General features: G+C 39.2%; 1 protein-coding gene across 2 annotated transcripts in view; it reads left to right on the forward strand.

Annotated features, from left to right (window-relative positions):
* The window catches only part of RORA (RAR related orphan receptor A), an 810701-nt gene that overhangs the window by 603504 nt on the left and 189220 nt on the right, over positions 1 to 17977 (forward strand). For both annotated transcript variants that reach the window (XM_027553853.1, XM_027553851.1), the window contains one exon: positions 5405 to 5434. In XM_027553853.1, coding sequence (XP_027409654.1) covers positions 5405 to 5434 — 30 coding nt within the window. The remainder of the gene's footprint in view (positions 1 to 5404; positions 5435 to 17977) is intronic.

The raw sequence follows: 17977 nt of genomic DNA on the forward strand, positions 1-17977 counted from the left end.
TGTATCTTTTCCTTATATAACCTTTTGTGGATACTGCCTTCTTTCTTCTTTGGTTTTTAAAGGTAAAAAGAAGAAAAGTTTCAGGGGGTTGCCTTTGATTGTGAGCTACATTAGATTTTTTTCGCAGTGAGAAATAGACCTGGCAGCCTGTTGCATAGAGGAAGTTTGGTTTGATAGCTTGAAAGCAGGGCAAGGAGTCACTGATCAAGACACTAGAAGGGAAATCAAGAAATCGTGTAGTTCAGCTATCTCATTCTACAGATGAAAAAACTAAGCCCCAGAGAAGTTAAATGACTTTCCCAAATCATCCAGCAAGGTCACTTTTGGCTCAGGGTGTATGAGTGGTCTGTGTTTAGAAAGTTAGTTCCAGGTTCCAGCCATCATTCTTCCACAACTCCATGAAGTCCCAATCTCTGTAGAGCGCATGCCTCTGCAGATCTCTGGGGAAGGATATTGCCGTCACTTCCCAGACGTTGGGAAGTGGATCAAAGCCTTCACAACATCTGGACTTGGTTTGACATGCTTTGGTGGTACTGATCCAAGTCCTTTGTCCACGCAGGCCAACTGCCCATGTGCAAGTATCTTCCCTTGATTTTAGAGAGTAAAATCCAGTGGAGTTTGGGGTCTAGAATAAGAGTCCGCTTACTTCTAGAAACTTAGTTCTCTGTCTTACGCTCATCAGATACACACTTTGAAGTCAGAGCCCTTGATCTGATAACCAGTATGAAACCCAGGATACCATAAGAAGCTAAGGCATAAATTTTGGTAGAACATTCTAATTCATCTTTGTTAAAGCAAGACTGTGTGGGTTGCCCATCCTTTATTGAAGTTAATAATTAACATTTATATCACACTTCCCACTATGTAAAGCTCTTTACACATTTTTATTTTATTTTGACTTTCACAACAGCCTTTTGAGTATTATTCTGATTATACGCAATTGTAGAGACCGGAGAAGTGAAGTAACTTGCCCAGGGTCTCTGCCAAGTGAAGAAAAGTGGATGGACTAAGAACCTAAGTTCAGGTCAGCTGGACTCCAAATCCAGTTATCTTAAAAGCTACCTTGGGACTTCCCTGGTGGTCCAGTGGTTAAGAATCTGCCTAGGGGACTTAGGTTCAATCCCTGGTCTAGGAACTAATGTCTCACATGCCAGAGGGCAATGATGGCTACACACAACAGCTACACAGCCCCTACATTCTGAAACCTGTGGGCCCAGCTAGAGAGAAGCCCACATGCCACAGCGAAAGGTCCCACAAACCACAACTAAGACCCAATGCAGCCAAAAATGAATAAATAATTTTTTTTAAGTTGCCTTTAAAAAGTCTATTCTTTTTCACTTCTAGGTTGAATTAGAGCTGTTTTTCTCTTAAACACTCATAATTTATCTTTAGAAAACCCAACTATCCTGGAATTCTTGATTGAGTCGCTGCTGGGAGCGTTAGGTTTGAAAAAGGCTTACCCCTTCCACCTGAGAACAAACATGGGCAACACAGATGGCCTTGATCTCAGGGATGATAAGCTCTATAGCAAGAAAGACAGGGATCTTGCAGCCTCTGAGGAAATGACAAGAAAGCAAAATGGAAGACCAGCCAACCCATTTAAGGGAGGGGGTGATGAAGAAATGGCTGCTGGTCAGAAGCCAGGGTACACAGGCCTCTCAAGGATTTATTTCACCCAAGCACTGGTGGGGCTTCGTGGCTTAGCTAAGGCTGGGGGACAGGGCCCTGTACATTTAAATTATTTATAGAGCTGATTGCTGAGTGATATGTTTTTGATGATAGCCATTCTGACCAGTGTGAAGTTATATTTCACTGTGATTTTGATATGCATTTCCCTGATGGTTACAATTTTGAGCATCTTTTCATATGCCTGTTGGCCATCTGCCTCTTCTCTTTAGAAAAATGTCTATTCAGGGCTTCTGCCCATTTTTAAATCGAGTTGTTTGCCTTTTTGATGTTGAATTGTATGAGCTGTTTACATATGTTAGATACTAACCCCTTATCAGTCGTATCATTTGCAGTGTTTTTTTCCCAGTAGGTAGGTTGTCTTTTCATTTTGTTGATGGTTTCCTTTCCTGTGCAAAAGCTTTTAAGTTCAGTTAGGTCCCATTTGTTTAGTTTTACTTTTATTTCCTTTGCTTTAGGAGACAGAGCCAAAAAGAATATTGCTACAATTTATGTAAAAGAGTGTTATGCCTATGTTTTCCTCTAGAAGTTTTATGGTTTCCAGTATTATATTTAGGTCTTTAATCCATTTTGAGTTTTAGTATATGTGTTAAGTGTTCTGATTTCATTCTTTTACATGTAGCTGTCCAGTTTTCCCAGTAATGCTTATGGAAGAGACTATCTTTTCCCCATTGTATATTATTGCCTTCTCTGTCATAGATTCCTTCACCATAGTGTGTGGGTTTATTTCTGAGCGTTTTATCCTGTTCCACTGATCTGTATATATTTTGTGTGTGTGCCTATACCATACTGTTATGATTACTGTAGCTTTATAGTATTTTCTGAAGTCACAGAGCATGATCCCTCCAATTCCATTTTTCTTTCTCAAGGTTTGGCTGTTTCAGTCTTTTGTGTTTCCATATAAGTTTTTAAATTATTTGTTCTAGTTCTATGAAAAATGTCATTGGTATTTTGATAGGGATTCCATTGAAATCTGTAGATTGCCTTGGGTAGTATGATCATTTTAACAATATTATTTTTTCCAGTCCAAGAACATCATATATCTTTCCATCATTTTGTGTCATCTTCAATATCTTTCATCAGTGTCTTATAGTTTTCAAGTACCAGTCTTTTACTTCCTTAGAGAGCTTTAAATACATACCATGGATTCACTTCCCACCAGATATTAACTTTCCACAGAAAATTTTTATTGTCTTCATTAAACTTTCCAGAGTTCACACATTTGTGCAATGAGAAGAACATTTTCTCCTTTTTCCCCACTTCTATGGAGTCAGTTACTTTGAAGTACTGGAGCTTCTATAGAGAAAAGACTACCGTAAGACATTAGTGTGATCACAGTTGTTTTTAAGGAGATAAGAAGTAAGGAATTCCATGAAATTTTCTGATTGTTTCTTTAAATTTGTCTTTTATTTGTTCAAATTGTTTCAGTTCATTTTCCTATCCTATGAAAACAGAATTTTGACTTCATAATGGCTCTTAAGTTAAAAACAAAGGAAAAGAAAATTAAGTGTTATACACAGTTCTGTCTCTATACTTAGGAGTTGTAATGCATTTTAAAAGATATTACTTATGTGAGAGGGATGTGTTTTTTAAGCGTTTCTCCATAAAAGTATATCTACTAATTTATTGGTATATTTTTCCTTGCTGTAATGAATATAATTTACACTTTATTTGTATAAGTTAGGGCTGCCAGATAAAATACAGGATGCTTAGTTACATTTGAATTTCAGATAAGTTATTAGTGTCTGAAATTTAAATGTAACCGGGAATCCTGTATTGTTTCTGCTAAATCTGGCAGCTCTTGTATAGATGTATCCCCCAGTTATTTATACTGATCACTAATTGGCAGTTTAAAAAAAAAAAAAAGGCTGAGTTTGTGCTGTTGCAGAAGTCATACTTTCTTCTGGAGACAGATATGAGAAGTTTTAGCTCTGTGCTATTCTGATCGCAAAGACCAAGCAGTTTTCCTGGAAAGATTTTCAAAATCTATTATCATTATAATCGTCATGAAAATATTTGATGAGAACACTGCATCACACTGTATAATAAATTTAAGTAGAAAAGTCAAAGCAGTGGTATTTTCATCAGGCCTTTGGATGTCAGGAAAAATTGTTCCACACTCAGCGAATATAGATAGGTGCGTTTGGGGCTGTGTTAAATCCAATTGTGTGAAGGTTCTGAATAATCAGGAGTGACAGCATAAGCACTTTCTCTTCAAAGTGATTTTTACAGAAAGCATTATTTCCTAAGGAAAGTACACATATAGCTCTCATAATGCTGAAAGAGCACTCATATATCAATTTATTGGTGCTGGCGTCATGAGCTGGAGTTGCAAATGGTATTCAGATTTTCAATTTGACTCCCTGTTGCTGTTGGGAGAAGGTCCCTTCCCATGAAAAAGCTTATTTCAAAAACTCCTAAAACCCTTTGGTTAGTTCCCATGTGAGAGAGTCTTTAAGACTCTTTGCAGAGGGTTTTAACTTCACTCTGCAAAGCCAACTCAAACACTATGAAAAACAATAGTTTCGTTTTCCTCAATAAAAAGGGGGGGAAAAAGAATTTGAGTTGGGCTATGTAATTTCAGCTTCCCTAAATAAGTCCTTTGGAAAGTTGTGGGAGGAACAAGTGTATGATTTTGGTCTTGGCGCACAACTTTGGCACTCACTTTTTTTTTTTTTAATGTCTACCATGGATTTTCACAACAGATTTCTTCCCTGTATGATACATCCCATAGCTAAGTAATAGGTCTGATGTGGGTGCCAAATTTTTCAATGAGGTTACTTTCTAGAGGAGGGTTAAATAGTTCTCTTAATAACTTAAAAGAAAAAAACACATTTAAGGTTTACCACATTTCTTAGTCACAGGCTAAATGTTTTCAAGAGTTTTATGACTTTGAGCCTATTTCGTCTTAAGAATATCCCCCAAGAAGAATGAAGCATACAGAATTAATAAGTGGAACACTTCTGAAATGGCAGTAGCACTGTTTTCACTGAAGGATGCGTTCACATTATCTTTCTGAGGTCCTCATGTGCTGAATCTTGCCCAGCTCCATTCCTCACCTGCTCTCTGTAGAGCAGCTTGGAAGCCTCAGGGGTGCTGACTCATGAATCCCTCGTGTTTTCACGTGGTTTGTGTGCATTCTGCTGCCATTTGCAGAAGTAGCGTTCATCCCGCTTCTGACTTTAATGAGTACAGACAGAGAGGTCCACTTTGTGGATGTATTTTCCCTCCCCATTAAATGCTATGCTTCATGTAAGCAGCAAGAGTCATTTTCATTAAAAAGTAAACATGAAATCAATGGCCAGAGCAAATTAATTGCTCCGTGGCTCGGTTCATCTTGTCTGAGTAAGTTGGCATCACTCTCAAATATTTCCCTTCAATCTTTCCCACTTTACCTATAAACGTGATCATCTTCCCTTTTTAAAATCAAAAATAAGAGTCTTCCCTCACTGTTTAATCACTGTCTATGCTGCTATTTTTTTTTTTTTTTTAACCACAGAATCTCTTAAGCCAGTAGGCAATGCTTGCTGGCCCCATGGTGAATGATTTCATTACGCTGGGGTAGATCCCGTGATGTTGTAGGTGAAATGAGAACTCATCTTCCCTCTCCATCCCCATCTGAACAAAATGTATTTCAGAGTACACTGGGAAGGATGTATGTTCTAAGAAATACACATAGGCCGCTTTCTCACGCTTGTCCTTGTTTCTTCTCTTCTAGGTATCTCAGTAACAAAGAAGACACATACATGTAAGTAATGCATCTTTTTTTCTTGTCCAAAGTTTTCTGCAGAATTGGAATTCGCATATGTCTGGCTGCTGTGGCCCTTCCAAGTATAAACTAATGTTTCAACTGTGATCCATGGTCAGTACAGGTCATACTTCTCTACCTGTAGTGGTTGGAAGTGGTACATCTCCACCTGTGTGTACTGAGTGTGTGTTAAACAGGGTCTAGGCGTAGTGTGATACATTCTAGCAATTCAAGGCATTCATCTGTAGAAAAACCATACAGTCTAGCCGGGAGGATCAATTAATTACTTACTGGTCACCCTTCCTCTGGATCCTTCTTAGAGGAGTCGGTATGTTTCTAGGAAACATCACCTTGATTTCTTTTAAACCTGGGTTTCCTTTTCCTCACCATTCACGACGTAGGTTGTTTTGTACTTGTGTCTGTGGAGCAGAGATACTGACCAGGAATCTGGGTGCTGCCGGTTGACCCTGAGTGTGGCCTTTGTGGGCCCTGGTAAATCGCATGGGTAGTTTGATGTGGAAACGTGTGCTGAATTTACCCTCTGTATTCATTCCCACCTCTCAGGTTCAACTGCTTTCATCAATTGCCTTCATTCGAACTCCACCCTAAGTTTGCAAACTCACGTCAATGTAAAGTGTTGTGATTTGCATTCTGAGCAAATTTGACTGTGCCTTGAACCTCAGGATGAAATCAATAACGTCATTGATGGCAGGCAGTCAACTTTCGCTGTACTCGACCAGCATATTATTTAGACTTCGAATTAAGAGTGTCATTAGAATTTGATAACGATTTTAGACCACAGATACGTGCTACCTATGAGATATGTTTGGGCATCCTTCTAAGGCAAGCAATGGAGATACTTATGGCACAATCTAGGGCCGACAGAGATGTGTCCTCCAATTTTTCCTATGTATGCTTTGAAAAGTTTTGATTTTATGTGAACCATTTGGAGGGGAAAAAAAGTCTGTGTACCATCAAAGTAGTTTATCTTGTGCCTCGGTTGATTCTTAAAATCTGCTCTTGGATTTGTCTGTCTGTCTATCTGTATTTGTAGAAAACAAACATAAAAAGCAAAAAAAGCACAAAAGCCAACAACCCCACCCAGTTTGATGGTTGCCTGACTCTTAGGTCCCAGTCCTGCAGTCTCTCCACGTGGCTCTCCCGTGGGCTCCAGTGGAACGTGAGTTTGAGGATAGAGCGAAGTTCAGGCCCGTAATGGACACATGCTCAGGACAGCACCTCATCTCTCAATGCACAGTTCCAGCTGGCTGTCCCTCCACCAGGATAGTCTGTGGCCCTTAGTTTTTTGGGGGTTGTTTTGTCGTCGTCGTTGTTGTTGTTCTTGCTGTTGTCGGTGCATAATTGAGCTCATGATGACTGAGAGATTGACAGTGCAGGAGACTGAAGTCCTCTGTATATCCGCAGGGCAGGCATGGTACAGAGCGCTTCCTTGCACAGCCTTGCCCATGAGCTCGTCCCTGGCCTGGTGGGACCCACTCTAGAGGTGGTAAGTAATTCAGTCTTTCTGCTAGCTCAGTCCTGGGCCTCTCCCGAACAGGGGCGGATGATTGTGCCTACTATTGATGGCGGTTTGGGGTATGGACTCCTGGCCACCTGGCAATATACAGAAAGCCGCTGACTGTTTGCATTATGACTTGGCTCCTGGAGAAGCGAACAAAACCACTAGTTGAACTCCATTGGATTCAATGAATAGGACAGAGACCAGAGATGTTACTTAACATAAAGACCATCTATCCATAAGGACCTTCAAGGAACTATCATCCCTAAGAATAATTTCATTGGCCTGTTGCAGAAATAATAACCTGTGGTTGGATTGAAATTCATGGAAGGATTTGGGTGACAGCATGAGAGTTGTAGCTAGTGAGAAAAGGTCGCACTTCAGGCAATGTAACAGATTGGTCTTTCAATGGAGGCTTACTGAACTCTATCAGATATACCTGCTTGAAAACAAAATCAAGATATAGCCAGAGTGGGTAGATTTTGAGTGCCTTTCTAAGTATGAAAATCAGCAGGAAAATTCTTAGGGATTAAGCATAATGTAAATGTAGAAAGATTTCATACGTCCTTTATTGTGTAGCTTCGATATTACATTTATAAGAACGATTTAGATTGGAAATCATCTTGGTTTTTTTTGGTTGATGTTTACTTTCATGATGTGGAGACAGGGCCCAAGATAAAATGTCCCAATGACAAGCTGGGAAGAATAGCATCTGAATAGACAGTTGACACAAAACTTTGCACATGCCAAGGAGAAATTGAACTGTCCAAGTTGCATGTTAGTGAAGTCTTCTATGACACTTAAACATGGAGATTGTTTTTGTCACTAAGCTTAGCAGACAGACCATCATATTTCTGATCTTAGTGTCTCTACAGGTCCTGCAAGTTGTGAGGAGGAAAACAAATCAGTTCTTCCTCTAATAACCATCACCCAAATGACTTCTTTAGCATCTGTCCGATTTTTCTTGAAAACTGAACTTTCCCAACTTGCTGATCAGTTTTCTTAAGATGTTAAATTCCAGCTCCTCCTAAATCATCTTGACATCTATTCTTCAAAAGTTTCACTCTCAGGGAAGTGTGAATTCATTTTTCGGACTGTCTCGAGACTTCTACTTTTAGCCAGGGTTTGGCAAACTTCGGTCAAGGCTTGACTGTATAATCACCCATAGCTGAAGTCACCTCCCATTAGCAGTTTCAACCTGAATTTCCTAACTGCCCTCACAGAGAGATTGTTCCACTTACAAATTAACATGTACAGTTGCAGAATATATTATCAGACCTGAGTGTCAGCTCACAGGTACACCAGTCAGAGGTGTAAGAACTACAAAATGAACCTGAATAGTTGTGACACTTGATCACATTTTAGGCCACCTTGTTATCTGGAAAGTACAGGTATTGCTTCTTTAAAAAAAAAAAAAAGTGTTTGGGGTGAGTTAAGCCATAAATTCCCAGGAAAAGAGATCTGTTGGCCTCACAGAAATCCATAAGCATGGTCTTTGGAGACCACTGATCCTCGGTTCCTGGGACAGCACCATCAGTGTCATTAGCTTTACTTGGCAGGTGAGGAAAGGCCAAGTTTGGGGGCTTCTGCTATGAAGTCATCATGACAGATCAAGGAATTCTTATGCTTTCGATGTTCTTTGCTTGTCAACAGGAAGTGTTCCTGATGGGTTTTGGTGTGTGAACATAAAAGGGAGTTTTTATTTGTGGGATAGGGGTGTCCTCGAGAAATTTTACCGAGGTGTAGAATTTAATTTTCATGGTTGATTATATAGCACCTGTATTTGGTTGGACACGTCCAAGATTGCTTTAGCTTCGGTGATTCACAAGTTTGTTCTGGTCTCTTTCCTGCTGAAATAGTACTATGTGGATAAATATGTTTTTTCTTGGAATCCACTGCTGTCTTTGTTTTTATTATTTGCCAAGGACAACTGTTCATTTGCTCCTGACTTTTTAATCTAATTCTGCATGGGTAGTTCTGCATTCACTAAAATGTTAGAAGACGACATATAATGAGATGAAAAAGTGAAAAATACAACAGATAATAATCTTAGCTATTTCCAGCTACTAGGGAGTTTACCATCATTGTCATCATCTTAGGGAATATAACATCTAGTCGCCACAGTGTAGACCAGAGAGATACCTGGTTGGCTCCTGGATTGCCTCCAGAGTGTCAATAGACCATCATCACTTCCTCCTGTTCTCATCCTTGTTTATATTCTTTATTCTTTTTTTAGAGATTTTTGTTTATTGAAGTATAGTTGAGTCACAATAATGTGTTATTTCAGGTGTACAGCACAGAGTGATTCAGATACATAGGGAGGTAGATAGATAGATAGATCTTTTTCAGATTCTTATCCCTTATACATTATTATAAAATATTGAGTACAGTTCCCTACTCTGTGCTATATAGTAGGTTCTTGTTGGTTATCTATTTTATATATAGTAGTGTATATATATATATTAACCCCAACACCCTAATTTATATTCCTAAATCATATCCCTTATATTTCTTGTTTAAGTCTCTTCTCCTTGCTTTCTTCCACACTCAGGGACTTCCAGACATTCAAAAATTACAAGTTACTCAGTAAGCAATCAAGAAAATTTGTCAGTGTAGTCCCACTGAGAATCAGTTTTACCTAGTAAATAAAAATAGAATATGCTTCTGAACCTTCTGGAACTTTGCATTTTAACCCAAATAACCATCAAAAGTGAATTTAGTACATTTGCAAATGTTTGGTTGCATCAGACTAACACCTAAGATTTCTTTGGAGGGAATGATGCTAAAGCTGAAACTCCAGTACTTTGGCCACCTCATGTGAAGAGTTGACTCATTGGAAAAGTCTCTGATGCTGGGAGGGATTGGGGGCAGGAGGAGAAGGGGACAACAGAGGATGAGATGGCTGGATGGCATCACTGACTCGATGGACGTGAGTCTGAGTGAACTCTGGGAGTTGGTGATGGACAGGGAGGGCTGGCATGCTGCGATTCATGGGGTCACAAAGAGTCGGACACAACTGAGCAACTGAACTGAACTGAACACCTAAGATAAAAAAATTAAAGCACTGTGTTATTTATAAATAGATTTTAGTTCTTAAAAGTAAAAATATTTTAGTACAAATCAGAATATTTCTTTGACAACTAACTCTTTTGTATCTTTAAAGAAAAAAAACTATTTACATTAACCAAGCAAACTTGGTTAATGTATTCACTTCTTACCCCTAGAGACTTGGCTTTAAATTTGACTTAGAGAAAATTAGTTTTGAGGCCTCAGCCTCCTCTCCATGGATATTTGCTGATATCGCAAAGTGAACCCAACAGTCTGTCACGGTTGTTGCTGTTTACTCAGGAGGTCTGAGAACTAGACTCGCCTTATTTTCTTGTTTTCTTTTCCTTTCCTTGAGGCCATTCCTTTTGGTTGTAGACTCTTAGCAACCCCAAACTTGGGGCTCACCCACAGTGTTTTCACAGTCCAGGAAAACTCAAGAACCATTCTTGGCAAAGTGAATGGAAGGTGCTTTGGTTGTATAGTTAATTGGTTGCTGTGACAACCAATGTGAGTCATGGTGTGACTCACAGCAATTATAATTTCAATTGCTGGCTGGATGTTTCATTAGGACAGACCTGAGAAGAAGCCACACTGAAGTTCTTTCAGTCGGCTTTCATCCAGCTCTCATCCACGCATTGACCAACAGCCACAAACTAGTGCTCACGTAGTTGCCAGAAGTTTCATTTCTTAGCTTGCTGAGACCACTAACCATCCCAGACACTAAGTTTGCTACTGATGGAGCATGACCAAAATACAAGTGCTGGCCTCTTTAGAGGGCTACTCAATGGACAATTGTTTATTAAGGATTTACTATGTACTGACAGATTCTTTGACCCCAAGGAGCTTACACACTTAGTTCAAGATTGGGACTGCAGGAAAGTGTGAACACATAATCACAGGAAATAATCTGAAAATACAAAGGCTAAGTGTACAGTTTCCAGAAGTTTCAGCTCATAACTGGAAAGCAGATTAAGCCAGAAAAGTGAGAGAGGAGAAAAGAATTAGGAGACCTCCAGGATTCTGACACTGTGACCCAAGCATACAGTAGCAATGAAGGGAGCAGTGAATATTTAACCCTGGATGCTAAAAATGACTCTTGCTCCTCCTCCTCTCCCCCTATTCTCACCCAGAGGAATACCTACTTTGTTCCTTCAAGATCAGTTAAGCCAAGGAAGTAAAAATCCCCCGAACCGTCTGGAGACGTTTGCCTTGTTTAGACTCAGCCTGACTGTCTAGAGCCAAGCTCTTTGAACTATATAGGATTCCTCTGTCTCATCATATTAAGATATAAATGGATCACATTTGGCCCTGCCAGTCAGTTCTTCCAAGGTGGGAGATTTACATAGTCTAAAAATCTACCATTCATGGTGGGGATCTGTGAATTCCATTAAAAATCTGAGTCTTTAGCTAAGTGTTTCCATCAGAGCATCCAACTGGTTCATATTGGCTGTTTATGGACCTCAGATTTGTGAACTGAATTTGGACAAAAAGTATTTGTGTTCTCATTTCAGAACATAGGTTCAAAAGGGTGAATTGAGATGAGTGGATAGCTCATAGGGTGAATAGCTCTTTTAAAGTCCATGGTCACAAGACTTCCCTGGTGGGCCAGTGGTTAAGACTCTGCGCTTCCAATGCGGGGGATGTGGGTTTGATACCTGGTCAGAGAACTAAGATTTCACATGCCACGTGGCATGGCCAAAAACAAAATTATGACCAGTGCTAGAAAATAAAAATGCTTAGCCTATCAAGTACTGGTGTCTACTTGATGGATTTCTTGTACATTTAATGAAACTCTTGTACATGATTGCGCTGATCGTTAAAGAAGAGCTGTGTGTCTTTTCAGGATTTTGTGTTACTTCAAGTTCAGTAATAATAGTAGTAACAGTGGTGATAGAAATGGTGAAGGTTCCAGTAGGTGCTGTGGTAGCAACAGGAGCTATCACTTACTAAGCGGTTCTGATATTCCAGGCATTATGTTCGGTGCTTTACATGAATTATCTCATTTAATCTCATTGGCCCCATGAGCTTTGTCCTACGTGTACCCCCAAGTTGAGATGAGAAAATTTGTCTGAGAGATCAGTCACTTAACTTAGAGAAGTGAGACAACTTGCAAATTCATTCATCTAGCTGGAAATGGGCAGAGCCAGGACTCGGAATAGATTGACTCCTTGCACGCACATGAGTGCCACATTGTTATCTCCAATATCGGCATTGGGTAATCACCACGGAGCACTTGCTAAGTGCTAGATGCTTTTCTAAACAATCTGTGTGTGTTGTTTCATTCCATCTTTCCCATAATCTTGTGGGCAAGGTATTGCTACTATCCCCCCTCTACAGGTGAAAACTGAGGCCCAGGGTTCTACAACCAGCTGGTGTGTGGTTTAAGCCAGGGTTTAAGCCAACCCACAGAACCACAAAGTGAAGTAAAGAACTTCATTCCTTAGATTGATCGTTTCACTCAAAAATATAGGAAGAAAGTCAAGTATAATAGTCATTCCTACAAAGGACTCAGATTTTCTTTTACTTTATAACTGTTTTGCCTATAAAGACTTCTAACCTTGGTGAATCAACTGATTACAAAAAAAGGATATGTTATTCCCACTATATGAAAAAGTTAATTTAAACCAATTGAACTAAAATGATCATTATTTATCTTTTTTTTCAAAGGAAACTGAGTTTAATTATTATTGCACATGTTTGGGTATTCTGTTTATGAACCAGGTCTGTATGATGACTAATAATATAAATACATTATTACTTATTTTTTAACAACCTAATCTCATTCATCAAAGAACAAACCTCCATTTAATACCACTATTCATACACCTCAACTGATTCCATGATAAAATGATAGTTTAAAATGGTTATTTTTGCTTCTAAGATAGTCATGCTCCTTGCACTAGCAGTAATATGTATTTCTGACAGCAGGAACCTGTTTTCTGCTGCAACAAAACCTTTAACAGTTATTTACGGCATTTATAAGAAAATTGCACGTTAGCATTCTTTTGTCAGATCAGCTTGATAATTCATGTACAACTATCATTGCCACTAAGAGGTAGAACAATTCAGGATACTGTGGTTTCCCTAAACCTAACCAAAAACAAACAAAACCATGAAAGCTAAAAGTTCCTTAGGGAACTGAAATGTATATCAAAGGGATGTGTAGGAGAATTAAACATCTGGGTTTCAAGTATGCCTGAGAGTACCTGAATTTCGGATTGGGTTTGCAGTCATACCAGCTTCTCTCTTTATTGAGATCTGCACCCAAAGGATTAAAAAGAAGCACAGATATTATCAAAGTGTCTGAAATATGAAGAAAGTTACTGTCTACATGAACTTAATGAATTACACAAAAAAATTGCACACTAGGTCTATCAAATGTACTTGCAGGAAGTTAGTGAATTCAGTCACATGGTCCTTTTGATTATAATTGATGTTTATAACTACACAAATGATGACTAAGTTTTTCATTTCCACACTATTCAATTACCCTTTTTCCTGTGACTGCTAGAGTTTCCTCACAGTTCTCCACCCACTTCACCTCCACCTCTGGGTACACATTATTCCTATGTAGGATCGATAGCTCTGTATGTCTTGTTTTGCTTTGTTGAAATTGTAGGCATGGATTTTAGCCCCTCATGTCTTAAATGCTTAACCGTCAAGCATAAATTAGAGGGCATATTGAAGAAAAAGAGCAGAAACGGCAAGAATGTGCAAGATTCAGGTTTCGATTCAGAGAGACTTAATCCATACATCTTTTACTTTAATCATCTTGTTTTGGAGGAGAGAAGGAGGAGACTCTATGGTGGATGATCCAGACTGGAATCTAAGGAGGGAAGGCTAGAAAGCAGACCACAGCCAATCCCTGTACCAAATGCAGGTAGTCGGGAGTCAGAAAGATTTTATTAGCTTAATATTCCTAACACCTACTCTGTGTGTGGCAGTGTGTTAGGCACAGCATAAAACAGAAAGTTTTAACTCTTAATCCTCACTCTCCAGTAGTTTAGTCTACATCTGAGTAGAAAGGACACTTGAGGAACTTTTAGTAATGAAGAAGTTGCAGAAGAATGCAGGGCTGTGATTCAATGGGATTGTCTGTCTGAGTAGGCAACCCAGGTGGGGAGCTGAACTGGATCAGCTGGAAGAGTAGTGAGTAGCTAGAAGATCAGCTGGAAGGTAGATTGATGGAGGACTTGGGGTGGGTGGTTGTATAAACCTATCCGACTAGAGTAGAGTATTAACAAGAAAAAGAGAGGATGTAGAGAACAGAGATAAGATTTTAGCTTTATCTCATAACCAGTGGGAAGCCATGAAATGGGTGTGAAAAGCACAGTGACCTGTAAACAATGTTTTTATTGCTGTCATTTAGTGAGTATCATAGGAATCACACATTCCATACTTCAATCCCTTTTCTGAACTCCAACAAAATTCTTAGCCTCAGATGGAGGTTCTTTTCTGGTCTTTCCTCTGATCACCTGTGTAAAAAAAGTGCTTATTGAGCAGGAAAGATTTAGTCCAAAAAGAGAAGGCTGTTCTAATTATTAAAGAAAAAGTGTTTCATTTTTTTTCTCTCCATCTTCCCAGTTTGAAGGTCTAATTTTAAGACCAATGCTTGCCATTTCATTAAAATCAGAGGAATGAAGCAAACAGTGAAACCTGAAAAATACATATACACTTTCAATTATGTGGCTAATGTTTCTTTTTGCTTTCTTTCATTCGTACTGCTAATTGGCTGAGGCAACTGTAAGAGCCCATATCTTTCCAACCCTTTTCAACTCAGCCACACAGAGCTTTCTAAAAATTTGAACCCTACATTCCCAATCTTGCTCACTCCTTACATAGACAAAGTAAATAGCCTTATTATTTTTCATAAACACAAAGAATTATTTCCCTCACATGACTGCACAGTACAGTTCAAAGCTAGCTAATGATATGTCCTTTTCTCTTTGTTATTCTTTCTTAATTTCACAAGAATGGGTTTCTATTGTTACACTTAACACTGAGGTTCAGATGTAGCATTCTATTGGCTGCACGTTCAGAAAAGTCTTCAGTATATAATGAACCATCTCACGGTAATTTATCTGTCTCTCTTCACTGTGTCTTTTTGCATCGACAAAACTGAAAATTCACTTTCCCTCACCAAGTTGGGGCATCGAGATAATTGATTGTTACCAGTCTCTGCTGTTCGTAGACAGGATAACACCAGTGCCTCTAGAGAACAGGTGAAAACTAAACTCTGTCCCCCGAGGCCAATGAAATAGCTGTTTGGTCCCTTGTGTGAAACTTCCTAATAACTTAACTGGGCAGCCTCTGGGTCCCTGGAGGCCTTCTCCACAAGAGTATTCCCTCTCTTTGTTAAGATTGCTTATTAAAAATGATTTTATAATGAAGTTGCCTCAAATAGCAGCTCTTTTCCTGGTTGTCCTTGAAGCTGTGGTGAAGAATCTCAGAGACAACTGTCTAGGGTTTTCCTCCTTGTTAAAAACTTCTCTCTCACCACTGTTACTCTTGATTTTTAAGGAGACAAAGTCTAACTGACACAAGTCCCTCTCCAGTTGATTATGTCGCTTAAAATCCTGTCCAAGGCATTATTGCCAGTTGAGCTTGTCATTCGGGCTCAGACATCGAATTGATCAACATGGATGGAGGATATTTAAGTCTGCTGTGGGAGCAAGGCTGTCGGGTTTCCCTTGGAAAACCGCACCGAAGGAATGTGACTGCTAACTCTGCCCCAATGCCATCAAAACCATGATGTCTAATTATTTTATTTCTCTGGTCCTAGGTGTCTATCTGCAGACTAACCATTTTCCTGCCACAAGGGACTGTCGTGAAGGGGAATCAAAATAAAAAATTAGTGTTGCTTTCTTTGCTACCCATGTATTGTATAAATTCAAAGGTTTTCTGTAAATGTAGGCTATTAGGAGAAAAATCACTTGGTGGTTCACATCATCAGCTTGGCTTTCTGGCTTGAAAGAGCTTTGATGAACTGGTATATATCATGTGAGCAATGATAATGCAGTTGTCAGGAAGGCTCACCATAGGAAATGTGTTCCTCAGACTTGGTCTCCCAGTGGCCAGGTGCTCAGGAAACAACAGACCGTATAAAGCTGTTAGTGACAGATTCCACTTGAAATAGTTTTCTAACTTTAAGGCTTGTCAGGCAGTAAATCTGCAGAGCAAGGTTCTCAAGATGTGGCTTGGCACCCCTCTCGCTTTGCTATGTGAATAGAGGAGAGCACCAGTAATAAGAAGGACTGTTGTAATTCTCTTAGTGGGGATGTCAGCCTTGTGGTGCTAGGATCATGTGCTAAGAGCATGCCATCGCTGGGACTTCCCTGGTGGTCCAGTAGTTAAGAAGCTGCCTGGCAATGCAGGGGAGGTGGGTTTGATCCCTGGTCAAGGAACTGAGATCCCACATGCCACAGAGTAACTGAGCCCTCATGCCATAACTACAGAGCTCGTGTGCCACAACTAGAGTCCTTGCACCACAACGAAAGATCCAGCTTGCTGCAACTAAGACCCCATGCAGCCAAATAAATGAATACATAAATATTTTTTTAAAAAGAAGAAAGAACGTGCCTTGGCTGAATTCTGTTCTCTGAGACCAGATAGATTAGAAAATACAACCTTTACATTCAGCAGATTGTACTCCCTCCTCTCCCAAATAAAAAGAAAAGAAAAAGAAAAACTTTGGGATTCCACTGTCAGCAGGATCTTATTCCACCTCCTTAACCTTTGGGGCGCTCTGTTGCCTGAGGAATCGAAACTATCAATACTTAGTATGGGAAACAAGGCCCTTCACAATCTGGTGTTAATCTTTCCACTGCTCTCTCCCTGGCTGTGCTGGCAGTTTTTGCCACTACCCATGACTAGTTCCTAGATGACTCTGTGCACGGGTACACCTCAGTGCCTTTGCTTCTGTTGCACCTTGTTTGTCCAGGAATGGCCTTCACCGAATTCTATGCCTATGGAAGTCTTACTGCTCCACCAAAGGCCAGTGCAAATAGCAACATCTGTGCAAAGCCTTCTCTGATCCCACCTTGCTAAATTAATTTAACAGCTCCTGTGCCCCCAGGGAACATTGTTAAGGTGACACTATAGAAAATGTACTGTAGATTAGTTGTAGTTCTGTAGTTTTTTCTCACTAGATATGCTTTAATTATCCTGGTGTATCTTGGTCTTAGCAGAGTTATTGGTATTTACCATGTGCTCCATTGATTTCTGTAGACTTTATATTTTTTTTAAGATTTTTTTTTTTTTTTTTTGGTGTGAACCATTTTTTAGAGTCTTTATTGAATTTGTTACAATATTGTTTCTGTTTTATGTTTTGGATTTTGGATTTTGGATGCCAAGGCACATGGGATCTTAGCTCCCCAACCAGGGATCAAACCCACACTCCTTGCATTGGAAGTTGAAGTCTTAACCACTGGACTGTAAGCAAAGTCCTTTCTGTAGACTTAAATGTGTGTGTGTGTGTGTGTGTGTACATACAATTTTAGACCACTCTTCTTACGCATTTGATTATAGGAAAAAATAATCTTTTCCTTGTTAACAGCTATAAGGGAGAACAGATATTTATTATTTGAAATGATACTGTGAGATTTGTACTATATTACTTTGGAAACCAATATTAGAACTCAAAGGGCTTCTTAATGTCTGACAATTTACTAGATATATTCTGAGTCTCAGTTTCAAGACTGCTTGCTTGCTTTTTTTTTTTAATTGATCAAATTTCTCTGTTTTATTTTCTTTTAATTTTTTAAATTGAAGTATAGTTGATTTATATGACTGCTTGCCTTGAGGTTTCCATTAGGAGTTTGTAAGATTTAAGCCAAAATCTCATCCAGAAAATTTTAAAATATTCATATAGTATGTAAAGATTCAGAGTGTGTTATTTTTTGGAGTGACCTTTTTGACACTGTTTGCATTATCCACACAAGATTTTATAAACCAGATCATCAAATCTATAGAGTAAA

The sequence above is a fragment of the Bos indicus x Bos taurus genome, chromosome 10 (assembly GCF_003369695.1).
Source record: "Bos indicus x Bos taurus breed Angus x Brahman F1 hybrid chromosome 10, Bos_hybrid_MaternalHap_v2.0, whole genome shotgun sequence".
Classification (NCBI taxonomy): domain Eukaryota; kingdom Metazoa; phylum Chordata; class Mammalia; order Artiodactyla; family Bovidae; genus Bos; species Bos indicus x Bos taurus.